Source organism: Haemorhous mexicanus, chromosome 6 (genome assembly GCF_027477595.1).
Source record: "Haemorhous mexicanus isolate bHaeMex1 chromosome 6, bHaeMex1.pri, whole genome shotgun sequence".
Taxonomy (NCBI): Eukaryota; Metazoa; Chordata; class Aves; order Passeriformes; family Fringillidae; genus Haemorhous; species Haemorhous mexicanus.
This window is the reverse complement of record NC_082346.1, coordinates 48,625,020-48,651,621: the sequence shown is the minus strand read 5'-3', so window position 1 is coordinate 48,651,621 and position 26,602 is coordinate 48,625,020. Positions and strand designations below refer to the sequence as shown.

General features: G+C 41.6%; 1 protein-coding gene across 6 annotated transcripts in view; it reads left to right on the top strand.

Moving 5' to 3' along the window:
• Positions 1–26,602, top strand: part of FOXN3 (forkhead box N3) — a 206,285-nt gene that overhangs the window by 97,727 nt on the left and 81,956 nt on the right. For all 6 annotated transcript variants that reach the window (XM_059850127.1, XM_059850130.1, XM_059850128.1 and 3 more), the window contains one exon: positions 6,388–6,524. In XM_059850127.1, the coding sequence (XP_059706110.1) occupies positions 6,388–6,524 (137 nt within the window). The remainder of the gene's footprint in view (positions 1–6,387; positions 6,525–26,602) is intronic.

The window sequence follows — 26,602 nt, the reverse complement described above, 5'->3', positions numbered from 1 at the left end:
TTGTCAGCACTGTCTGCAAGTGAACGGTATAGAGCTGGCCTTTGAGCAGTGTTCCTGGTTGCACAGGTTCTCTCTCCTTGGATATTGAAAAACATCTCTGCCCTTACCATCATAGTGCTAATTCAACACACCATCAGTCGTCACAACAGGCTTGCATTTTCTAGTCTTGGTGAATTTTACAGTCATGAACCACTTCTTTCCCATGGTGCCAGCACAACGTTTGCAAACCTTCAAGGGTAGAGGTATATTTAGTGAAGTATGTGTAATCTGTGTTGTGTTGTGGGATGGCTTTGAAGTCGCTTGGCAGGTTTCTTTGCTTAGTACAAGAAAGTTATTTAAGCAAGTCATTCTCTCCTGAGGTGGACTTTGGAGTGATTATTGTGTTCCTCTCAGTGCACTTCAGAGCTGAAGACAGTGTGTCATAAGGTGCAACTTGGAAAGTATTTTACTTGCCTTCTTTCTTCTCAATTGCTTCTCAATTTCCTCATGAAAATACCTCACTTTTCTTGTTAATATATTTTTTCATTGGATGAGAAAAGAAGAATTTGTGTTTAGGAGGAATTCCTGATGATAGTTTGCTGTTCCTGGGAACCAACCAGAAACTTGTTTTAGTCACAGTTTCCAGAATTGCTCTCTCTTCTGTGTGACTGCAGTGTCAGGTGGCGAGTGAAGTACCCTGCTCTTTTTATGGATAGACTCTTCCATCAAGCCTTGTTCTCTGAGGTGCTTTTGCAGGTCCTTGCTTCCTGACAGCCTTGGGTGTGCTCTCACCACCCTCCAGAGGCTTCCTGCACAGGTGTGAGCAGTCAACAGTGACAACAGTGTCAGCAAGGTGGCTGATGGCTTCGTGCTGCTACATTAGATGTGGTGCAGTCATTATCTTTTTCAGATTGTCGTCTTGGATGTAGTTACTCAAACAGTTGTTTTAAATTCTGGGGTGAGATGCATAGTTCTATCCTACAATTCTTTTTGCTCCTGTAGAAACCGTTCTGTGATCATATTGAACAGTTGGACCTGTAGAAACTGTTGGGCATTCCCATGCATAAGCATGGTGGCAAATCTGTGTGAAAGGTTTGCTTAAAGCCTGCTGTTGCAGCATTACTGGACACAATGAGCTCAGGATAAATATTTCTTTAAAGTAAGAACCTTTAATTACCCAGTAATCTCTCCAGTATTACTTGCAAAGAGATCACCTGTTGTAACAACAGGAGGTTTCATCCAGGAGAGAAAACCTTTTGATGGTGAATTACTGACAACAGAAGGTTCCTCATGACTGAGGAAGCTGATATTAGTGATATTCACAGGTCCTGTGTTAACAACTGCAGCAACCTCCACTGGGTTAAGCAGGGACAGATGTCACAGTGACGTGATTTCAGTATTTGATAGCTTGGGGCTGCAGATGTTAGTTGGTAATGCCCTTTTTTGAGTAATAGGAGATTTCTGCTTTTTGTCTTTGCTTTTATGGTTAGTGAAGCCAATGTGACATACTTTTCACGTGGTGTACATCTGCACCCCTTCAGTCTGTGTAGCTGCCTGGTTTATACTGCTGATCATTTTGGTTCAAGAAAGCCTAGCCATGGCCACTCAGCCCCTCCTGATCTGATAGTGGAGAAGTAAAGTACAGATCTGCTCAGTGGGCAGCTGTTGTTTGGGAGTAGCAAGGTCCTTAACTCAGAGCTGTGTTAAAACTCTAAGCCTGCTGGCATAGTTTAGGTGCTTGAGCAGAGCTCTGGAGTCACTCGTGGGTGTCTTGTTTTGGTTTCTCTCCTCCCAGCCTCCAGGCACCTGTGTTGGTGCCCAGCCTCTCGGTGTCTCTGGTTTCCCATGTACAGCCTGGCCTTTCCCTCAGGGCTGTCTGCCAGCCTTGCTGCCCAACTCACCCCAGCCCCTGTACCCCTACTCTGTGTCATACTGGTTTTGCCATTTGTCTTACAAGCTGCTTTCTGTCCAGCCAGAGTCCTGGTTTTCCTTTTTCAGTGTGCTGTTTCACAAGGTGCATCAGGATGTCACCAGGGCTCCTGCTACAGGAGGGAACAGTTCCCATTCCCCTCTCTGTGTCCCCACATCCCTCCTCTGCTTTGCCACAGCTCTCTGGATGCTTGTCACACCCTTCATGTGAGCCGACTAAATGAATGTAAATTGCACCAAATTGTGTGAGAAAAAGTTTTCTTTGAGGAAAATGACTGAAATGGGCTTATGGAAGAAGGCCCAGGCACATGCAGGGCATCACAGAGGAAAAAAAATCTCCCTCTTGGCAGATTTCCCTTAGGGTTCTGTTCCCTTGGGGACCATCTTGGTGGTGATGCTGCTGCAGGAGATGTGGGTACCTGGAGCTGCTCCTCCAGGCAGATTCAAAGTGAACATGTTACCAGAGCTTCAGAAGGGAAAATTTGGAGATGCCAACATCTCCCTGAGCCTGTGTTTTTTGGTTTCTTTATCTTCTCTCTTTCCAAAGCTTTGTTTTGGCCAGACTTGTTTTTGTGGCAGTGAAAAGAACAGCTCTGTGAAAAAGGTTGTGTTCCTAACAGCTTTCAAGTCTGTGCTAAAATAACCAGGGAACAAAATTCTTCAAATAAACACAGTCTGGAATTTTTATATAGATGGATGTAGCAGTACCAAAATTTGACCATGCAAACCCAATACAATGGGTTGTGTACTTTTTCCCAGCTACTGGTCTTGGAAAGAGCTTAACACACAATTCTTTTAGTTAAGCTTTGGACAGACAGTAGCTGATGTGTGAGGCCAGGTAGTTGCGAGGTATATGCAGGCAAAGTCTTTACAATGAGGAGTTTTACTAGTGGATAATGCTATTAATTCCCAACTATAGCACCTGGAAGAGCTGACAAGCAGCATTTTAATTATTATTAATTTCAATATTTTTTCAGTTCTACTAAAAAAATGACCAAACATAGTACTAATAGGTAGTGTAAAGTAGTATTTAAAAACTTCTATGTGCAGTCCATTGGAAGAAAAAACAAGTGAGCATTGAGTGTATCATGTACCTTTTCATGTCAATGCACTGACTTTAGTTGCTGGGAGGGAATCAGAATTGGATATTTGAGATATGAGAGAGCAAATTTGTTAATAAATTGTGAGTTAGTACACAGTATTGTGCACAATCTACATATATATGTGAAGTGATGTAACAAGGAGTAGCAATTTCTCCATATAAAAGATAATCAGAATTTTTTTAAAATATTCAGTCAGACTTTCATTGGGTAACTGTATGTTTCTCTCTCTCCCCATTAGCACCTCTGAAGTAGTTTACCCTCAAGTATAGTTTACTCTTGGACCACATGAAGAGGACTTGTAATAACATTCCCCAATTTTTAATCACCTTAACCAGGAATCAGTGCAGAAGCTGTAACCTGTGTTTGGCAGGAGGGAGGTGGCTGTGCCTGGCCCTGGGAGGAGGTGGTATGTGGGGAGGTCTGAAAGCGCTCCAAGTGCTGAGGAGATCAGGGGGCTGTTATCCACTCCTCAGTTACTTGTTGCCTGGGAGACAAATGTAATCCAGAGCTTTTTTTTTTGACCCTTCCTTGCTGGTTTTTGATTGGAGTCACTATTGACTTCTGGCTTGGAGGAGGTAGTGAAGCAGCACGCCAAGTGTCATAAGATGGAAATTAATCACTAACCGATGGGTCTGAGCTCCAGTGATTTCCTTTCCCGTGATTGCTCTGTATATGGGAAGACTAATGACACATCTGAACAGACAGTTAACAAAGCTCTTCACACCCAACAGTCAAGAAGGTTTCTTAAGCAGATGTCACTTCAGTTTTCCTTTTTATTCATGCTCTGTTATGTGATTGTGGAAAAACAAAAATAACTGTCTTAAAAGAGAACATTGCAAAGTTGGCGAGCTTTGCCTTAAATTACATTTATTTTTGCTGGGAAATTATAAGTCAGTTCAGTTGCAGTGAATATATAGCAAATCTGCCTTCCCAGTTTTTTTTTTTTTTATTGCGGAGTGTACTTCTCAATATTTTTTTTGTGAGAGTTCCTGTTTTTCAGTGAGATTATTTTTGGCTTTTGCAAGAATATGGGCAAGACACACAAATTTATCTTAACAGTAATGAAAGGTTTTGAAATCACTCTTCAGTAGTGACTTCATATTGTAAGACCCTCAGCTTAAACTAACTCATGGGTTTTGGGGAGTAATATCTTCCAGGTAGATGACAAGTCTGTCTTGGAAGTAAATGAAAAAACAGAGAAGTTTGAAAACAATATGTTGTGTTCCAGTAAGTACAAATAAGGTAGATGGTATTTAAGTGTAGCCGTTTTTATAAGCTTATCCCATGCTGTAAGAAGTAAGGAATCCAGCAAAGGTTTTCTCCTGAAAAATTTTCCTAGTTTTGCTCATTGCTTGCTTAAAAGGAAATTTTATGTTCTTAGTCTGAGTCTTGGATAGAGCATGGAAGTGGAATTTGGGATGTTTGGATTCTATTTTTGACTCTGTCCTTTGCCTAAAAATCACTTACTGGGCTTGTCATGTGTCTGGCTCATTGTCCTGTATTTTAAGAGGGCTAAGCGTAACAACCTTCTTCTTGCAGACTGTGTGAGCAGTGTGGTGCAAAGCTTCCACAGCTGACAGCAGCACTGCATCTCTCAGCTATTGACTGTGGTGCTTTGCTGGGATCAGAGCCAAAGAGGCTTGCTTGCTTCTCTCCAGCCCTTTAGTCTTGGGCTTTTCTGGCCATAGCAGGACCTTGCTTCATTTCAAGTGCTGGAAGATGTCTCCCCTTAGACTCTTCTGTGGCCTCCTAGTAGGGCACCTTTAGGCAGTAAAAGGATGGATGGGCTTGAACCCTGGAAGCCATCCTGAAGAGTCTTGACCCCATGCTCCTGTTTCACCAGAGCAGCATGCAGCCCTGCTTCTTTCTGACAGAAGACAGTCACAGCTCCTGGGGGTTGTGCTGGCTGCTCTCCTTTTCCTTCAAGCCAAGTCTTACATGGTGCTGGAAACTTTCTAGGTGCACACACAGCCATCCAGGGACATTGGGGAAGACTTTTGTTTTTCATTTATTTTTGGGGAGGAGAATTTAGTGCACGTTTGCGCTTTGCATGTTGCACTGTGTATCCTAAAGCTGTCTGTGGGGCAGAGGAGCGCTCAGGAAGTGGTAGGGCGAAGATACAAGTTTTCAAAAGGAACAGGTGTCTGGTTTTGGACTTCTATATGGTTTAAGAAAATAATGTCCTTCTTCTGATGTGATTCTGTCTATGTGTGTGTGTCTGTCTTTGTGTACTTGTTCTTTAAGACATTAACTGAGAGCCTTGTTTCACTGATAGAAGTTGAAGCAGAGGGAAGGAATGGTCCTGGGTTGAAAAGTAGCTAGAGGCAGTAACGCAGCTTCCCCGACCTGTTCCACAAAGCATCAACATTTACCAAAAAATCTTAGCATAATGCCTTGAATGCCTGTCAGTTGAGTTCAGTCAACAGTTAGGATTGGTATTTGTTTTTATGTATGATCAAGCAGAGTAAGACTGCTCCTGAACTATCATTCCATATGCTTTCACAGTGAAGCTGAGGCAAAGTTTTCATATTTGTTTGAGAACTCACACAAAACAATCCACAATATCCTCAGCCTGACCTCTGATGGGATTGAGACAAGAAATGAAATTGCACTGCTTGTAACTGCAGAATAAACACTGAATTTTAGTGTAATCTTTGCTTTACAGATTAACTGCTGGTGTTGTTCCTTGTGTCCAGAAAGGGTAATTACAGTAACTGTTGTTTTAGCTGATCACAATTTCACAACACACTTAAATGGTTATATTCCGATTATACTGTGGGCTTTTTTTTTTTTTAGTTTTGGTTTGTTGGTTTGATTTGGGTTTTTTGGTGTTTTTTCCCCCTCTGGGGAGAAAAGATGATTAATTTCCTCTTGTAGTATAATGGTATTGATGTCATGTGGGTTGGAGGATTAAGTCCTTATATTTTTAAAACAGTTGCTAGGGTGTTTAGCCCTCTCCTTTTTAGCCTGGTTTCTGTTTGTATAACAGCAAAAGGAAAAGAAAACTACTTCCAAAAACAAGATACTTCTCATCAAAGTTTCTGTTCAACAGTTAACTGTAGCTTCTTATTTTTCCAATATGAGATGATTGGAAAATTGCCAGATATTATTAAATCCTATTAACTAGTAACAGGAGGGTGGGGGGGAGAAAAGCAACCAAACATTCATTCTTTTTTTCCCTCAGAATTGTGATTTAAATCATACAGTCATAAAACATTATTAATGGAGCAATAATCTCTGGCAAGCAAGTTATATTCGCTTCTGTCAGACAAAAAACTCAAACCCACTGCTTTTCCTGACAAAAACTGCTAAATAATTACGGCTGTGCCATTAGATCAAATATTTGATTTTTTTTTTAATTCTTTTCTCTTTGCAGAGTATTGGAAAGGGGTCCTTGTGGTGTATAGACCCAGAATATAGACAAAATCTTATTCAGGCTTTGAAAAAGACACCCTATCACCCATATTCGCATGTGTTCAATACACCTCCCACATCTCCTCAGGCATATCAAAGGTAAGAACTAGATGCATTTTACAACTGTAAATGTTTTCCTGCAGTGTTGGGTATGATTCTTGGGTAAGACTAAATGTAATCAAGGGATGCAGTTTGGAATATGTGAGCGGGGAAAGCCCGGGAGCACTCGGTGCTGGCCCGGCCTTTTTGGCGTGTCCAGGGCACCTCTTACCTGCTCATGGCCCTGCTGGCAGCAACGCGTTCCTGAGCTGAGCCTGCAGGCTTCCTGCAACAGCCCTCTGGCAGAGGAGTGCCTGAAATAAAAATGCAGATAAGCAAATGGAGAGCTCTGAAGTGCCCACTTATCCCATTTGGTGAAGGCATAATTCCCTCACTTGCTCAGAGGAGATGGGCTCATTTTTTTCCTGGGAGAGCTGAGGGCCGATGTTGCTTGTGCAGCCACAGGATGTCCACCAGGTTGAGCCTGGTGCCCGGGTGGCTTGACCAGCCCTTGGTGGTGGATGGGCACCTGTGGTGGCCCTTAGGATTAGCCTGGATTTTCTCCTTTGCTTCCCTGAAACAGGTGTGGGGTGGTGTTTTTCTGTTCGTTTTGCGATTTTTTGATCTGGCATTCATTTACGACCAGCGTTAGCAAAGAGACATAATCTATGGCTGCCATCCGCCCAGCAGAAAGCAGGCGCTGAGGTTTGGCAGAGCTGCTTTCTCCTGGATGCCAGTAAGGGCCGGCAGTGCGGTTCATGGCCCGTGCTGGCCCACCCCCCTCAGGACGGGGAAGGTGTGATGAGCCAGCCGCAGCAGGGCCCGCAGCAGCCCCGGGACTGAGCTGTGACGCTGACGGCTCTCTTGGCGGCTGAGGTGATTCTGATTATTTTTCCGCGTTAGCGTTGGGGCTGGCGGCCAGGCAGGGCAGCGGCCGGGGAGGCAGCGTGATGGTCGCCGTGGCGACGGGGCGTCTCCCCGGCAACGCGCGGCCGGGCCGGGCCGGCGCTGCCGCGTCGCGGGGCCGCGGGGCTCGGCCGCGCCGTTGCCGCGGTAACGGCGGTCCCGGCACGGCGCTGGGAATGGAGACCCTGGGCCCGCTCTTGGGTCGGGGCAGTGCCCCGGTGGCCGGGGATGCCCCTGGCCCCCTGGATTTTATTCTGGAAACCAGGGCGTGACCAGGGGTGCGGGGTGCCGGGGCGGTGCAGCTCGGCTGTCCCGGTGTTCCGTGGGGTGCTGGGGAAACGCTGTCCCTAGTACCACCTCTGGAAGTACCCCTCACTACTGTGCTCGGCAGAAGGACAGATAAATAATTTAGGTAATAGATTAAAACTGTAATTTGTGCATTTGAACAAAGCATGTTTCTTGGCCCTTGCTTTATTGTTACTGCTGCCTTTTTAAGAGTATTTGAATTACGTTCATACAGATTTATTGATAAGTTCTCATATTGAGTAGAAGTGTAATGCACATCTGACATACAAATTGAGAGATTTTGATCCCTTCTAATCCCCACAAACAAAAAAAATCTGGCATACACATGCAGTGAAAGCCAGAGGACTCCCATTTTTTTATGGGTGAAGTGGCTGTTGACTCAATGGGCTGGGTTTGCCAGAACCGCTGTGTAATTTGGTGGCAGATATTGGCAGCAGGAGCAATGACATGGGCAGCTCTTCCAGGCTAGGCTGAAGGAAGCAATGCAGCAGCACTGCTGTGGGCAGTCCTAGCAGGGATGAATCCTTAGAGACACCCTGTGTGGGTGCCAGGGAGTGCACAGGGGCACAGCTACCCTGTGTCCTGCACAGCTGTGTCCCACTGCTCCCCTGTCCTCATCCTGCACAGCCGTGTCCCACAGCCGTGTCCTGCTGCTCCCCTGTCCTCATTCAGCACAGCTCTGTGCCCGCTGCTGCTCTGTGCTTGCTGTGTGTGGGAGAGGATGGCTGCAGAGTCACGGACCTTGGGCAGAGGTTGTGCTGCCCTCTTCCAGTGGGGTGTGAGTCCAGAACCTCATAGCCTGTTTTCATGAGTGGGAGAAGAGAGGTCTACTGGCAGGTGCCAGACAGTATGGGATTTAAAAAGCGGGTTTCAATCACTACCTGCTTTCACCACTGCCAGTGTAGCTGAGCAAGGGAGAAGGAAAGGTCTAGTGAAACACTGACAAGCGAGTCCCAAAACTGAAAGGGAAGGTTTTTCTCCTTGGAGCCCATGCGATGTCTGAGCTGCTGCTACACTGCTTGTGCTGCCAAGTGCTTTGGAGTCTTCCTTGTAATGACTGCATCATAAAACAAAGAGCTTGTGTGGTTGAAGGAGCAAATGCCTTGCAAATACAGCAAAGACCAGGTTTTATATGAAGAAATTGTGGTCTCACTGTTACTTTTACTTGGATATCTTTCAGCATTTCCAATGTTAAATGAAACTTAATATCCCCATAGTATTCTAAAATATTTATTCATTTTGCTGCTAATGACTGGTGAAACGTCAACATGAAGCTGGTCTAGCCTATCAGTGACTTTTGAATTAATTCTGGATTGGCAGTTACATGGTAATTTTCTGAATATATTTCCAATATATTCTCAACAAGTTGAATATTCCCTGTGCATTTGGAAAAAAACAGTAATCCCATGCGTAAGTGATTGCTTTCTCATGTGTACAAAGACTTCAGTAGGGGTAGAAAATGTAAATCCACTTCACCATAGTCAGATCTCCCGAGCAATACATCGTCATAGTAACAAATTCCAAGGGGAATTTTTCTTATGGTGAAGACAGTACATCTAGAAAAAATCCTTGGGTGGCAGAGGTTTTGCTGTCTGTCCATCTTATGTAATGGAAGTCCACAACTAAGAGAAGCTATGTCCCTTAATATTAATTAAATATATCTGGAACCAGATAATTTGCCAATATTATTCCTGCCTCTAGAAACAAGGGTCGGTGAAATTCCACAGGGGCAAATTGACCTATTCCTTGTATTTATCAGATGTTTTAAAGGAATAAAGATGCACAAATGAATGAATCACGTGTTCTGTTTAATATCTGCATAAGCAGCTTAGGGTCAAATTGAGCACAGAGTGGAGGAATGCATTGTAAAAATATCCCAAGCACGATGATTACTGAATACGCAAATTCCCCTTTTCCTGAACTGAGTTAAATTAATTGCATCAGATAATTCAGTTTCATGACTTCAGTAGAGCATCCTGCATAAATGTGACAGGTGTGGACCTTTTATGAAGGAGTTTCATGATGCAAACTCATACATTTGGCTGAGTGAGTGTTATACCAGTATCATTTGAGATAAAAATTACTCAAGCCATGACATTTGGACTACATTGGGTTCCATGTATAGCAGACGTTTTGGGGGGAAAGGCAACCTTGCTGTGTTTGTACATAAGAAGGAACTTCAGACTGCAGTTGTCTGAATTGCTGCTTCAATTCAGGGCAAAGATTACCTGTAAGCTGTAAGGAGAGGAGAAGTAAAATATCACAAGGTGAATTATTTCATTTTAATTGGTTTGGATGTGTGTTCTTAAAAAAACAATACTCACAACAAACAAAACCCCTTGGGTTTTTATCTGGTTCTTCTAATTGAAGCATGTGTCATAAAGCATGTCATTTATGATGAATTTCAAGAGCAAACTAACACTGATACACATCATTACAAAGAAAAAGCTCTCCTTGGTGTCGAAAAATAGGTGTGTTAGACTAATGTGTTTCTTCTTAAATTTTACAATTATTTTGGCAATAGCAACTTTGAAATATATTTATAGATACAGACTTGGTTAAGTAACTGTACAAGTCAGTGCCCTGATACTTCATCTATGTGTTTTATTTCCAGATTTCTGCCTCTAACTGAAGTGTAGGTGGGATTTATTTTCTAATAGTGCTTGAAGGAGGTCTTAAAATGTTTTTTTCCCCTGTGTAAATTACATAGGGCTATTTCTCAATTGTATTTCTCTTTGTACTGCTGAAAACTATCAGGAAATGTAATCTAAAATAACAGAAATTATTACTTTCACAGAGTAATAAAAATATTTGAAAATTTGGTGACTATCCAGGAATATTGTCTTTGTAGACTTGTGGATAATTATTTAATGGCTTTTCATTTGTTCAATGTGTCTTCCTAGTTGTAGTTTGTTAGAGCAGTGTCAAATGTTGACAGATCTGTCCAGCAGTTGATGAAATTGCTAACATGTCCAAGAAAGAAACTAAAGAGGTGTTTCTTTCTTGAGCTGCTCCAGACTCCTTGTTCGTAAGGGTTTGATTGGTTCCTTGTTGGCTTGTTCCTTCCCATTGGAACAGCTCCTTGAGTGAGGTTGGTTCTGCTTCAGGAAGGATCGAGACCCCAGACCGACTTGAAATTGATTTGTGCTTGGCTTTGGGCATGGAGTCCACCTGTCCACCTGTGCAATTTTGTCAGAAAAAAACATGTGGCATCCATGACTACATTTCAGCCAGACTGCCCTCTGTAGAGAGGATTTGAGCCTTGTAGGGCTGGAGCCAACAGGAAACTATGAAACAGAAACTAACCTGCAGCACAGTTTTGGTGGTTGTAGCGTGTTCAGTGTACATGGCATCTGCTGGTGGCTGTGGAGTGGATGCTGCAGAGCCACCCCACCATGCCCTGGGCTCCCAGACACACGGCTGGAGCTGTGGTGATGGGAGAGAAACAGGCCCTGCACGGAGTCAGCAGCAAACCACCTCTCCTGCTTATGTGGAGTCACTTTCCAGAACATTTCATTTGAGTGTGCGTGGCTTCGTCTTCTGGTCTGCCATTCTGCTTCACTTGTTGAAGTGTAGGTTAAAGAGGTAGGCCAGAGAGCCTGCAGGTCCATGAGTGACCATATGTTTTATGAAACAGTGCTAGCTTGGGATTTGAAAAATTTGGAGTGGTTTCTGTTTTACTGAATTTAGTGTCTCTTTATGGCATTTCTGTTTGCTACTGTTGGATTTCCGAAAAAAGCCATGAGTTCCTTAAACATTAATCACTTCTCCATTGTCTTGTCTTTTGATACCACTTTCTGATAAAAATATTCTTTATCCCAAGGTTGAGATTAGAAAAAGGGACTTTGTGGTTATGAACCCTTGTCTAACTTCCGAAATTTATTTGTAGAGACACAGAGAAAGATTTGTGAAACCTGGTGGCTAAAGCTTTGTTCCTGAAAGTCCAAGTTTTACAAATCACTGTGCGAAAGTGATGGCCATCACTGTGAGCTCTGTGGTAAATGGCAGGAGAGGTGACCTGGGCATGCGTTTATTTGCATTTGTCTATTTTAAGGCTGAAAGCCCATAGTCTTACCCCACTCGGTCCTGCCCTTCTGCTCCCATCTCACCAATCGGAGCCCTCGCAGTGCAGCGCAGCCCTGCGGTGGGAGCAGTGCAGCCCTGCGGTGGGAGCAGTGCAGCCCTGCGGTGGGAGGAGTGCAGCCCTGCGATGGGAGCTCCCAGGCAGTGCCCATTCCAGCCTGGCTGGACCCACAGCCCCGGTCCCGGTGCACCGCTGCAGCAGCGCCTCCAGCAGTCCTGTCGGGATGCCACGTGCTGTTGGGATGCAGTTTGAATACAGCCCCCTTAGGATGGGGAACTTGGAAGCTGTTTTAGGGATGTGAAATGGACACGTGTTCCCAGGAGGGCAGCTGTTACAGATCAGCTGCTGAGGAAACCGCTGGAGGAACAACTTCAAATATTTACAGGTTTTGACTTTACTATCACAGCTTCCACCTTTTGCAGTTGTTCATTGAAGCTAAACCTGCATTGAAGTTATAGGTTATCATATTAGACATACTGTAAGCACCCTTCCTATCTGTATACTTTATAACTTGAGATCAGATTTGATCTGTGACCATTTGGGGAAGCTGGTAAAACAACCTTTTCCTATTCACTAAATGACTTTGCAGGGTGTCTCTTGTAGAAAATACATTATTTGGTTGTCCTTTGCAATCTGGAAACATGGATTTAATTCTGTATTGCTGTTTTTGCTTTTGATAGGAAATGAAGCTGATCATAGGGAAGTCTAATATTAATTTCTGTGCATGTTACAACCACTTTATCAAGAACAATCTACCTATTTTACTTGCTATGCAGAGTCAGAATGAGTTTTCTTCTCTTGGGGTGGTGTTAAGGTGGAGTCTTCGGGGAATTTTTGGTTTGCCATTTTCATAGTTTTGTAGTTTGTGAGATCACAGAGGATGCAAGTTCTTCTGAAGTGTGCCCTCTGCCACCATCACATGCCTTAATTTGAAGACCATCTACACTTTGAGATTATGTTGCTTTATTTCTGTTAGATAATATTGGTTTAGTTTGTCGTCAGTTATGAACAGCAAAGAGAACTTTTTCTTGAGTGAATGCACTGATAAGTGCATAAATATTTGAGGATTTCTCAATCCAGGACTTGATTTCTAACATATTCTTATCTCCAGCCATTAGACTTCTGTGATCCCACTGAACATAGTTTCAGGAAACAAAACAGATCAACTTTTCTTATGTCTTAAAAGGCTTTTTTTTTTCCTTCCTTTTTTTTTTTTTTTTTTTTTTTTACCCCTTATAGCATGAAGGATGTGTAGGGAGGAAAGATAAATTCAGAAAGGTGACCAGAGATCGTGGATGGAAAAAGAGGAACAGAAAGTCTGAATCTGATCTCTCTAACGTAATAGTTTCATGCAGGAATGGCTGGTAGAAATACAAATCACCCTCTAATCACATCTTCATTCCTCTCAAAATTAGTCACATGCTTCTGAGCCTTCTCAACTGAAATGTTTTCAATTCTTTCTCATTCATACCCCCAGAAAGAAGAAATACCATTTTTTTCCATCTGCCAAATACATGAAGACTTGGTTGAGTCTTTATTTTGTTTGCATGTATTTAAACTTTTAGTAAAGTACTGTAAAGCAGAGTCCTTAGTCTGTCATCTTTCTCTAGATGTCAGGCAAACACCAGCTCATTGCTTTATGTTGTTATTTTTCATGGTTCCATTTGTTGAACAGTCTTTCCAGTTACTTGGCTTCTTAGGCTCTTTTTCCCCTCCTCTGTGCCTTCTGTAGATAAATATAGCCTTATTCAAAGATAACTTGGAATGGTACAGTACATATTTCCACTAAGTTCATGGGAAAAAGAAAGTGTAGGGATGTGTTTTGAAATTTTTGTTACTTTGTTTGTAAAACCCTCTGTAGGCCTGGGTGTTTCCCTATGAAAGTTTTTAGGGTGGCCTCATGGGCAGAGCTGTGAGTTGCTGACTGCAGGAACTTGAAGCATGTGGGTGCTGTGCTTCTGAGACTGTTTCTCTGCAGCTCCTCATTCTGCTTCCTTGCTGCCCCCGGACTGTGGGCTGGTGCAGGTAGGGCAGGGTTGCACAGTGCATGAGCTGTGTGGTGGAGCAAAAGGCAGAGGGTGTGAGGGACATGTCACTTTTGGTCCCTGGGCAGTGAGTGGATGTGTCACCCTTCATCCCATTAACAGCCCTTGCGTCACTGTGACAGCTGCAGCAGTTGTGTGGATGGGGAAGCCTGTGCAGTGTTCAGGAACAGTTCACTGAAGTTTTAGTAGTTGAAAATTCAGACTCAGGAAGGAGTGTTAGTGCAATGAACACTGGTCACCATGAGCATCACATTTGTTAATCATATAATATTACAGCTGTGTAAATAATTTGACTTCTGAATTTGAAAACAGACTCATGAAGCTTGGGAAGCCAAAAATGGTATCATAGGGTGTCACATCTTGCTGCTCTTGGATTATGAAAAGGTTTTTTTTGTATTTTCATAACTAAAGTTAAATTTTTAAATTTAGTTTTAATCATGCTCTTGTATTTTCTTTCAGATTTTCTTCACTTCTCTATTAGTTATTGGACTTTGCTTTGGTGCTTGTATAAAGAAAAATTGACAGGGAAAGTCACATTGTTTGTAGTTCTATTGTAAGAGTGATGTTCATAGAACAATTCCTAATGTTATGCTAATAGTGATTAACTACTAGTAAAAAAATATTAAGATAACTTGAATCTTTCAAACAGTGGGTAAGGGATGGCTTTACATGTAATGGTTATGATTTTAAGGCAATCTACAATTTAACTCTTTACTGTATATTTAATAATTGTTTAAACTCAAAGTTAAGGGGCATTGACTATTTCCAAGAATTGCAGCTCTGTCTTAAACAAAACCTGTGTGGACCTTTCATCATTTCACCTAGCATTTTAATATATTTTAGGGAATAGAGAGCATGTTTAAAATGTGAGGCAGCTGTTGTAGTTTATGCAAAACTCTGAATATTTGTGTAACTGATTTGTTCCATATGTAATCTTTCTTTGATAATATCAGTTTTGCACACAAGTTCAAAGACCTTGCCAGACTTGGAACAGTCCCCTTGAATCCAAGAGCTGTAGGAACTGATTGCAGGTGACCCATCTTCTCTCCAGGTCATAATAGAAGGTGACAGATGTGCTGAAAATCCTGGTTGTCCATAGAGAAATGTCCCAGGAGGTGAGCATGGCCAGTGAGAACCATTTCCTCTTTTGTCTGCATGGTGTTAGAGGGAAGCAGAGCATAAGAGGGACACATTTCATTGCTGCTCGCAGTATGACTGTGGAGAATGCTAACATGGTGGCTTCCAGGTGACTGAGGTGGCCCATCAGGCCTTGTGTTAGCCAGCAGCTAAACTGAGCTACATGGTGCACCATCAGCTTGGGCTCTGGGCCATTGGACCTTGCAGACCAGCTGGTCCTTGTCCTGAACAAAATCCTCTGATTGCCTCGTCATCATTGCCATTTATAAGGGTCACCCATGTGCTAAGCCAGGCTTGCTCCAATATTGTTTCCAGTTATCTTACACTTACAGTTAAAAGAAAGTGCAGTTTCATTTCATGCCTGTGTTGGGTGTATCCATAGTCCCTGTCTGTATTAGACACAGTATTTCTCAAAGTATCAGTCAGTCTTTCTGTGAATTATTTCTTTTAAAGCACAGATGTCCTATTTCTTTAGTATCTCTATGTTTTTTTAGATAAAAAGCTCAAAAGATGTGTGTTAGTTATTTTGAATCTTTATTGACCAATTCACTTTTTCTGGGATGTGTGTTGTATGCATATGTGTATATACAGGGTGCTGTATGGTGGTGTAGTATCTCTGTATCATTTGATATCCTTTCTGGAGAAGGCAGGTTTATTAATTTGTTTAAAGAAAGTACATTTTGGCATAATTTCTTTTGTTATAATATTCTTATAGTATTTGAGTGCTTGAATAATAATTTTTGTCATTGTCAGGTATGACTTAACTTCAGATGTCAGAAAGCCAAGATGTCAGCTCAAGACTGGAATTGTCTCATGCAGGTTGTGATTACTGACCATGTTTTTCTGGCTTTTATAACTATCACCTGGGTTCCTGCTGTATCCAGTTTTCAATGTGTGTGAATCTGCCCTCTACTTATGATCCCCTTATGATCATAAGTAAAAGTGATACTCTGCTATTTTGGTGGAACTGGCTTTTGTAGGAATAAGACGTGCAGGTTTTGCTAGAGTTTCATTCCTCAGGAGTGTCCAGGGTTCAGATGAGTAAAACCAGAAAGGACTTAAATGGTATTAAAATGATTTTTTCTGGACTTTTTGAACAAAAAGCATGGAGTCTTTCTTAATACATAAACTTCTTTACACTTGGGTTTTTAATTTTGACTTGGAAAAATCAAGCTGCTTGTTTCATCAGAATAAAGTACTTATATAAAAGCTGCTTTTTGAAGGTGTTGGAGGGTCCTTGGCAGAGAAATGTCTATTTTCCTCATAGTTCTCTGTGCCTGGGAACTGAGATTGTTTTCCTTACCACCTTTTTGTCCTGGAGTAAAAGAATGGAAGGTGAAAGGTATGTCTCTTTGCCTGTCCAGTGCAACAGTGACTTGATAAAATGGTTGTTCCTCTTTCCCCTTGCTAAACAGAAGTACTCAGCACTTGCACTTCTTGTTCTTTTTCAGTAGAGCTCTGATGAAACTCTGGAGGTTATATTTTACTTTCTGTAGTGTATTTTTTCACAGATGTTTTGACTTTCTTATGGAAACTCCATGGTTCTTTCAGGCAGTTCTGTTACAGCAAAAAGCAAGTGAGAATTCAGGGGCCATGTTTTAGATAGGTTTCAAGAAATTGAGTTCAACCATTTTTTTTATTGGCTTTTTTTCTATTCCAGGTATCCCTGAGACCAGTCTGTATGTGTGTGGTACTCATTGGTGGTATTTGTGCTGTTTCTGAATTGTGAACCTGTTTGTAAAATGCAGCATTTTCCTCTTTGGTTCTTGGGGTTGGTTGGTTGGTTGGTTGGTTTTTTGCTACTGGTTTAAAGAGTGGAGATGGGAGCTACAAGTGCATCTGGAAGACGATTCTACTCCTTGTGGGATTTTTACATTTAAATCAATCTCTCCAGTACTTCATGTCCATATGGTCTGTAGAAGCAAATGCAAATTTACTGTGCTATGTTATGTTGCTCTTCCACTTTCTGTGAAAAATTAATTTTTGGCATTTGGTCATATAAATGGACTAAACAGGCTGTGGGTTTACCCAGTTTGGTGGGTTTTGTGTTATTCTGCTTTTGATAAGATTCCCCATTTTGTCTGGGGCTTTTTTCCCTATGACTGCATATGGTTTTAGTAATAAATGTGCAGAGATCTCTGGGGGTTTCAGTGCACAGATATGTGTATATACTGCAGTGTACTTTTTATGTCAAAAGACAGCCTGGCTGCTGGGGAAGCTGTTCTCTCTTGCACTTAAAACAAAAATGTACTGGTTTAGGGCAGGTGACCTATTTTCATTACAAAAGAGCAAATACTCAGAGAACAATGACGGGAGAATTGTTTGAGACAACTGGTCTGAAGTGGGTTTGACTGGCAAACATGTTAGGGAAGTTCATGTTGTTGATAAATAACTTGGGGATACAAGGTGTGTGGGTAGGGCTGCAGCCCAGCTTCCTCTGTGGGGTGAGGTTGTTTGGATTGTCACATACACATGTGTATCTGTTTACAGGGAAGTATGATTTCCACCTCCATGTGTTAAGATCCTTTCTTCCTTTGTGAAAGGCAAATGACTGAAGAGGTTGGCCAGCTCAGATATGAGTGTGGATCAGAGCGTTATAAAAGATCTTTCCTTCTTTACATCCTGACTCATTCCTGCTTTGTTGACAGTCCCCTCCTGTTAATTGCCAGTACTCACTCTGCCAGCTCATATGAACAGTGCAGTTATGTATGATAATTTTTTATTGCTCTGCTCTTAAAGCATCCAAGATAGCACAGCCAGTGGGTCTTGCTAGTACAATTGTAAATGTATTTCTTTCCTGGCTTGCTGCAGCATGTGTGCACTTGTTCAGTTTTTCTTTCATTAGCTTATATGACATATTTTTGGTATTAGAATCAGGACTACATGGACTTTATTTGAAAAAGTGGAATAACTGTAATTTATTATTCTGCCCGCTTTTAAAGGTAGTAGTCAGTGTCCAATTTTATGCAGCTGGTTTATGCAGGGGTTTTGCATTTGTTTCTTATGGCCCTGCTGTTGTCAGTTGTTCTCTGTGCTGCAGTTTTTAACCTCACTGATGGGTTCTCTGTGTTGTCTGCCTGGGTGGTATAAATATTGCAGAGCTCTACATCTCTCACTGCCTTTTTTTTTTTTTTTTCCTGTAACTATTTTTATCACCATTGCATTATATATCCTTCCAAAAGAAATTCTGTTGAAACAGTGGTTACAGGCTAAGGTTAGTTTGAAAAGCTAAAGATGCTTAGAATAGACTCTCTTTTTGGCACTTCCACTTGTTTAGAAGTGTGTAGAATTCTGTGGTTTATTCTATTGAGATGGTAGAGGGGGTGGTGTTTTTTAAGACAGAATATATGAAATTTGGAAAAATGAATTGCATAGTATTGCAGATACTGAAAGCTGGGTTATTAAAAATATAACAATGCTTTCAAATGTCCATGGAACATTGGAAATTCATAACTGATGGAAGTGCAGGAGGCAGGTCCAGTAAAAGTGTATGAAAAAGAAATGTAAATTTAGCAAATTTGACATAATTTGGGTTTCATTAATTTTTATGTTTAATCTGGATAAGTAGATGGAGAAAAAAATACAAACAAAAAGGAATTGGGTTACCTTTAATTATGTAACTTTCCTGAAAAGGCACTTTTTTTTCAGGCAGCTGTCTGATCAATGGCAAAATTCATAACAGCTCCCCATGTATTTAAGATCTCTATTAATTGGAGTTCCTTCTCTATATAAAAAATTCTTCTTTCTTCAGCTGTTTTGCATATGAAAGATGAAGAAGACCATTTTTCTCATGAGATTAAAAAAATAAATAAAACAAATAATTAGAATGAAATAATTTTCTAAACTTAAGGGAATTAATAACAAACAAAGCTTCTGGAGTAGCCGGCTTTTATTTTGCAACTTGCAAGTATAATATAATGTAAAAGGAAGGCTTTATAAAAACACATTTATTCCCTGATATTTTAAGAGCCACAGTCAGCTTTATTGCTAAAGCAGGGTAGATGTTTTGATTATTAAGTACATTTTGCCGCCTTTGACTTCATGGGTAGAAGTAGACTTGGTCAGATTTGGCGGGAAAAAGAAACTGGAAATTTCTCTTGGAAGTGTTAGAGCAGATCCTTTTCTGTTGCCCTGGGAATCTCACCATCAAAGCTCTGCTTTGAAAATAGGGCAGTTTGTATTGATGAGCCCTATATTTTGTAATTACATGGAACAAGAGCTTTAGGCGTTTGGTTTGTGTTGAGCTTTGAAGACCCTTGGAGCAGTATCACCTGGTTGTTCAGTAGAGGGTTGCTTTTGGGCTTTTGGAGAATTGTTGGGGGATTTTTGGTGTGTTTTCTTGTTTTTTTCTTTGCAAAGTCATTTTAAGATGCTTTTGCTGCCCTTGTAGAATAGCAAACTGTCCTCTAAGTTGTGCTGGTGAAGACGCTTGTGTAGTTGTGCTTTAAGTGTGATCCTGGTGATTTGTTGTAGGGTTTTTTTTGAGGTATTGGGGCTTGTCAAGGACGAGGGCCTTCTTAAAGCATTCCTACCTGTGAGAACCCGTCATTGAGCCGTAATCTTACTGAGGTGGCACAGTGCTGTGCTAGTAAATTTATGGTATGCTTGGCTCCCAGAGGAGATTCTCTCCAGAAGAGCATGGAAGCATCATTGTGCTTAGTATTGACTGTTATAGTCTGCTGGGTGTGTGCTACAAACCTCCCTTAAAGGTTTCTTGACTTGCAAACCTGATTTTTCAAGTCACTTCAGTGCTATAGAAAAGTCTTCCAGTGCCAGGAAAAAGAGGGGAGAAAATGCTTTACCTCAGCTTCATGATTTCTCGGTGTTCACAAGCTTGGTGAAAAAGGGTCATTTGCAAGGCACAGCTTGGCATTCTGCTGCATCTTTCAGCCTGGTGTTCTAATGCAGTAGCAGTGCAGCAGCCTGAGCTGGCACAGGCATTTGGAGTGCTTTGGAGCAGGCCAACACTACCCAGGGACTCTGACCTGAGGAGAGGGGACTGGCAATAGGAACTGGTCTTCACTTGCTATCTTCTGATTACCAGGTTTCAAACTGTAGTGTAGAAAAGGGAGGTTGCTTTGATGCCATAAACAAGTTAATAATATCTCTCTGTAGACACAATTGCTTGATTTTCATGGGGATGTCTCTCTGCTGCTCTTGTGTTGCTACTGTGAACAGATTTTGACAGTAGGATGGAAAACTTCCCATTTTAATAGCATATGAGAAGGAGCCAAGTAAACAGACCCTGGATTATCTTCCCTTGGTCATTGACCAGGTGCAAATAATGAACTTACTAGACTGAATTAGTTCCTTAAAGGAGATTGTCTGAAATCCATCTGGTAGAGTGCTGAAAAGCAGACTCAATAAAATTCTAGAAAATTGACTGTAGGAAAGAGTTTTCTGCTGGCAGGAAGCTGAATTGGATGACCTGAGAGGAGCCCTTAGTCTGAAATTTATGACATGAAGGCAAACAGAAATAAGTGATGGATCCCAAGCACATTTGCAAACTGCATTTTCAAGACATGGAAAATTTAAATACCTTTATTCCAGCTGAACTATAATATGAATTCCTCAGCAAAGTGTTGCATTGTAGATGGCTTTAGAGTGGTGGGAGAATCTAGCATTCTAAGGATGGTAGTATGTGCAGAATTTACTTATTACCCATCTTAATTGAGCCACTGAGCCACCACCCTACCTCAAGCTATGGTGCAAACGAAGAAAAATCATCAGTAAGTTTAGGTCTGTGTTCATACTTGCTATCAATTTCTATGACAGGAGATAAATGCTGTGTTCTTACTGTGTAAAAGTTACATACCCATGCCATTCCAGAAGGTTCTTGCAGTGACAGACTGCTTTCTTTTCCAGCGAAGTGAGATGCTAGCTGAGCATTCCTTTCTACACACGTGTAATTGTTGTTGTCTCTTTGCAGTAATGGTAGATTCCCTAAATCTAGTGAGACTTGAGCGTCGAGTGTGTTGACTTCTGCAGGAGTCTCAACGTCTGACAACTTGTCTCTCACTGATGCTCCACAAGAAGTGTTTATCTTTCAGGAGAGTGAAGCAGGTTGTATCATTTTCCTTTTTTGATGCTTATTTGTTCTTCATGACATACCTCCTCATAGATGTCTGAAGACAGTAGTGAACAGGAGTGTGGATTTAGCCCCCGGGTGGTTAAACTGCAGAGCACTGCTGGGGGGCACGATGGAAGCAGTGTGTATCTCAGATGGAGTTTCTTGTGTTGACCTTCAGCTTCAGGACGGTAGAAGGCACTATACAATATCAAAATGTCAAAACATGATGTGTATACTTGGTGATGTAAAAACCAAAGAGAAAGCATCTGAAGCCTTGAAAACTTCAGAAGCTTTTGGCTTATTTTGCCTGAATCAAACTCAAAGTTAGCCTTAGGTTTGCTGGAAATGAACGTCCATTGGAAACAGCTTTTTTATGGTTTTGTTTTAATGCACTTCTTAGATTGAAGTTTCCAAATACAGAAAAACTAATTTTGCTTCCAAGTCTGCTGCAAGTCTGAGAAAATTTCAGAAAATGGAAAATGGTCAGCACTGCTATTCCCTTGGTAAGAGAAATAATTGTTCCTTTTTGGCACTACCTGCAAATATAGTCATGAGCTGAAAAGTAGCAGGCTTTCTTAAATCTCCTCTTACTTGTTGTTCTTCTGGGAGTTGTATTCTGGAATATTTCTTAAACGCAGACTGTCCTTTCACCACACCAACTCAGTCCATCACGTTGATGCTTTCCTGGGCAGCTGCTGTAGGTGACGTGCGCACCATGCTCCTTGTTTCCCTCCTTCCTGCCACGGGTAGCTCTGGAGGGGCTGGTGCTGCCTGTGCCACCCTGTGTGCCCAGCTGGGAGGCTTGGCCCCCTGCATGCTGCCCTCCAGGCTGCACATCACCCACAAACTTGGGGAGCTTCATGAGCAACAGTGAAACAATTCTCTGGCTCAGTGAAATTGTGCTGCTCATGCTGTGCAATTTAAAGACAAAATGCTTCCTGCTAATTATTAACAGTTAGTCTGTAGGAACAGACTCATTACAGGGGCACTGAACCCTGGCCTGCTGTCCTTTTCGGCACCTTAACAATGCGGTAGGGAGGGGACAAAATGGCAAGAGAAACAGGAGTGCTGGCACCAATTAGTCCCGAGATTAGTCCTGAAAGAGGATTGCAATTTCAAGGCCAAAAAGAGAGGGGAGTGGGTAAAAGGATTTGAAATGAGATTATAGGACCTAAAAGCGCCTTTCTTTTGTTAGGGAAATAATTCAGCAGTTTTGCTCAAGCCAGTGAGACAATCCAGTTTAGTAGCTGAAGCAAGAGATGTGTGTCCTGTTGATTTTTAAGGTTCTTTAACGAAGTTGATCCCCAGTTGTGTTTGTTACTGCTTCCGGTGAAATCCAAGTGTTTTCAACAAACAAACAAAAACATGGAGGAAAGCTATTACCTCATCAAAAGGCCTGTTGTTTTTCAGGAAGCTTATTTGTATTCTTTAAAAGGGAAGCCAAGAAAAGGAGGCAGATTGAACTCCCTCTTTTCCTTTGGGGAAACTTTTTTCCCTGGTGGTTACTGTGAAACTGGCACTGAAGTCACCCTTTCACAACCCATCCTACAGATGAATTTCAGTGCCAGTTTTTGTTTCTTGGCTACTCAAAGATGCAGATCAGGCAGTTCCTACTTCAATTAAAAGCACCGTCTCCGTTCAGTGCCATAGTGGTGAACATCACTCTCTTCCTTGGAGAGGGAAGCAGGCACTAAGCCTTGCTGCCCTGTTGAAGAGACCATAATACACACTCATGTATAACACCATAATGGTCTGGGACTGAAGACTGGAGCTTGCTTGGAGACAGCAGAAGGAGGGGTCTTCCCTCTTCCTCTCCCTCAGAAGGAGAATTACAAAAGGGAGAATTACCAAAAAGAATTGCAGATGTTGTGAACTTAATAGGAAATGTTTTGATGCAGTCTGTTCATGCAAGACTGTGTGAAATAGTGACACTTCTGCCATTCCCAAGAAGCTGTTTCTCTTGGGATGGCTTAGAGTCAGCAGTCGTGTAGGGATCACACGGCTGTTATGTATTACCAGCTTTTTCCTTTCTTTACTTTTTCAGTGGAACTTAGTGCAAAATACCTATGCAGGCAGGCTTGAAACCTTTGCTTTCAGTTCACTGTGCCTGCAAGTAGCGGGAAATTTCTCATCATGAAGGTGTAATGAGTTCTGCCATGTTCTTGATTTCCCTTCTGCATTTCACATAAGCCTTTGTTAAAACTACTTTCATAGGCAAGTAATAGAATCATTAAGGTTTGAAAAGACCTCTATGTACTTAGAGGTGCTTAAAGCTGTGCTTAAAGCTGTTTTCCAGTGTGGCACTGAGAGGTTAGCAAGCATCATCTTCCCACTCAGGCTGCTGTAGGCTGAATAGTGGGCAAGATTGGGTTATATGGGGAACACACAGAGAATAACCTTTCCTTCAAAAGAAGGGACCCTTTATCTCTAGACAAAGGCATTAAAATAGTGCATTCTCCATATCTTTCTTTGAGCTGAATTGTCATCTTTGGACTTGTTTATAACCAAGTATCTTAGTTCCCATCCAGAGCTCGTGTTAAATGCTAAATCTTTGTCCATTTTGTTTTTATTCCATTATACTTCTCTCACACAACCTGGTGAATCTCACTTGCTACTTTCTAGTTTTCACAAGTCTAGCTAGAGTCCCTCCAAGAAAAGAGGGGGAGACTTGAGACACAAACCTGTCAGCTGAGTTTCCACACAAGTTAATGAAGAAATACAGGCCCTTGTCCTGTCCATAGGAATTGTGTGAATAGCTTTAATAAGATTTAGTTGTGAAGTTATCCCATGCTGAGATGCTAAGGGCTGTACAAATGAGCTGTAAAATTTCTGAAATAGAATGAAGACAATAATAAAACGCAAAAACAGGTTCAGCAGAGGAGCTAATGTGAAGGAGGAGATGGGTTATGAACAGGGATTGATAATGACGACAGAGTGACAGGTCCTCTTAGGAATAGGACAAAAAAATGGTTTCAAAAGGGTTAAGAATGGAATGAGATGACAGCAATTTCTGCTGAAGGTATCCAAGGCTGCTTTGCTTTGAGTTGTGTTTGTCTGGGATCTGAAATTTAGGTGCAGAGATTTCTGAAAAGGAGCTGTTGCTTGAGCATGTTCCAGCTGACCTGAGAATTGCAGGTGTATTGGCCACATCCAGCAGCTATCTGGGTGGTTCAGCCCTGCAAATGGCTGAGCTTGCTGCTTTCCAGTTCATGCGTATTTACTGTTAGCCCTTTGTGTGTTGGCTGGAAAATTCAGTGATGTTCTGCACATGACATTTAAAAAAAGAATTAACTATCAATGAAACCACCAACAGGAGAATTAACTGGAGTGATTTGGCAAAGTAATTTGTTCCATTTTTTCCTTCCCTGATTTGTCAAATTTACAATTGACGCATGAAGAAAATATTTTTGCTTAATTGATTATAGTAAACAGATACTTTATAAATTATTGCCTCTTGAATGTTTAGAAGATTGTGTCCCATTCATTTTATGACTGATTAGTTTCATTTCACTAGAATGAACAAGCTTGCATCATCTGATGTTTGAAAAGTGTAGTTTGATACTTTCTGTGATCTGCAGCTTTAGAGGGCTCAAATGCTGTCTGGGGATGTCAGGGTGTCACTGTCTCTTTCTAAACACCAGTGTACCATAAGTAATTGTTTCCTGTAATCTAGCTCACTGCTTTTCTGTACTTGAAATAATCCAAGGAACAGCTTTACTCCAGGGATTAATTACACAGAGAGAGAGTGCGTATACATTCTTTAACATATTTTTTCTAGTTAATATTAATAAGGGTATTTTGCAACTGCATGGAAGATACCAATTCAACTGAAAGGAGAATTACACAGTGTGTGATAGGTAACCATGCCCATCTTAGCAGCTCCTTTTGGTGCCTCCAAAGATTGTGCTCTTCATTAGTGCAATACTTCTGGTTTTGGGGTTGCCCACCAGCTGATGGGCCTTCCAGAACCTTTTGGTTTGTTGAGAACTTGTGGTCTCCTCCACTGGCTGCTAAACCAGAGCTGTTTAGGGAGGGGCACTGAGGATTGCTGAATTGCCATATTTGGGTTTATTCTGTAGCTTTCCTGGGTTTTGTCAAGAAAGGGTAGATGGCCTAGACTCTCCCTCTACGATTTTGTGTTTTGGTGCAAAGTAACTTGCTAACAAACTGCTGTAAAGATATGCTATGCAGAAAAAAGAAACTCTGATATTTGTGACTTTCTGTGACTTTTTTTCACGTTCGTAATTATTTTTTTTCAACCTTCACCACGTGGAGTTGCAGCAGATAGAAATGTAGAAACAAGTATCTCATTGCAAAAGCAATTATAAAACTTCACCTTCTTCATATATCCTTTATTTCTACACTTCTGCTTTCTACCGCAAATCCCCAAATGAAGAGCCATGTTAAAGCCTTGTCTTACTGAGACCATTCAACTTCTGTACAAACAGCTGAGGAGAAGCAGCAGAGGGAAGCAGACCACATCATGGATTCCACTGGGGAAGCTGAGATTTGTTGAAATGACAGTGTTTTAAGACAATTTTGGGAAAAGCAGTCTCCTTTTTAGCAATACAGCTTCATCAGTCATATGAGAAATCACTGGCCTAAAGGTAGAAGAGAGACTTCTCACTATAAATTCTGTGAAGGTCAGCTTTTCCTCACTGAGTTCCGTCATTCATGTAGATAACATTGTAACTTGAGAGAATTATTAGAATATTATTAAGTACAATGTTAGTATTCTCAGCAGGCTGAATAGCTGTTGATAGAGGTAAGGATTAGGGATAAAGATGCACACTGAATTTTATTTCCCATTACCAGTGGGAGGTTTATTTTTCTCTTAAATGAAAGTGGCTAAAATGAGTAAAATTAAGTCCTCTGTGTATTTGACTACAGTTAGGTGTACAGAACATATGAAATTCTTTATTTCATACCTCTGCTTTGAAAATTTTAAGTAGAAGATACTGGAAGTTGGGTGCTGTGGTTATTGCTCCTTGAAAATTAGCTAGGAGTGCTCTTGTTTCAGAGACCAGGGAAGTCCAAATCACACACACTTCCCAGCCGTAGTTCAATGGGGTTCTTCATTTTGGCAGAGGCTCTAGAGAGGGAAGGGACTTCTATAGTGTAGGTATCCATAAGATCTCACCTGTTCTGCCCCTTGAATATGAGGCCTTGTTGAGTTGAAGAGTTACCAGGAATAAGTGGAAAAATCTCACCTTCTCCTGACTGGACTGAGCTGATAGGATAGAATTTGGTCAAACTTGTGCCATTTGCTTTAAATTTATTGTTAAGTGGAGGGCATATTAGAATTTGGCTTTTAATTTCTTCTGCAACCAACCAGAAACATTTGGGATAACTTTAGGAGAAAAGCTGAGCTGCTGTTAGGTGCAGCTGATGTCAGTCAGTGATGAGGAGCCCTGACAACAGCAGTGTGGGTTGTGGGTTGTCAGGAGGGGCCCAGACCTGAGGGGAGTCTCTGGGGGGCTGGTCCTACTCTCCCACTGTTTACTGGGTGTTTTTGGAGGTACCTTTTACCTCTGTGTGCATGTTTTCCTTTCTCTGAATGGAAATTATTTCTCTCTATCTCTGTGGATGG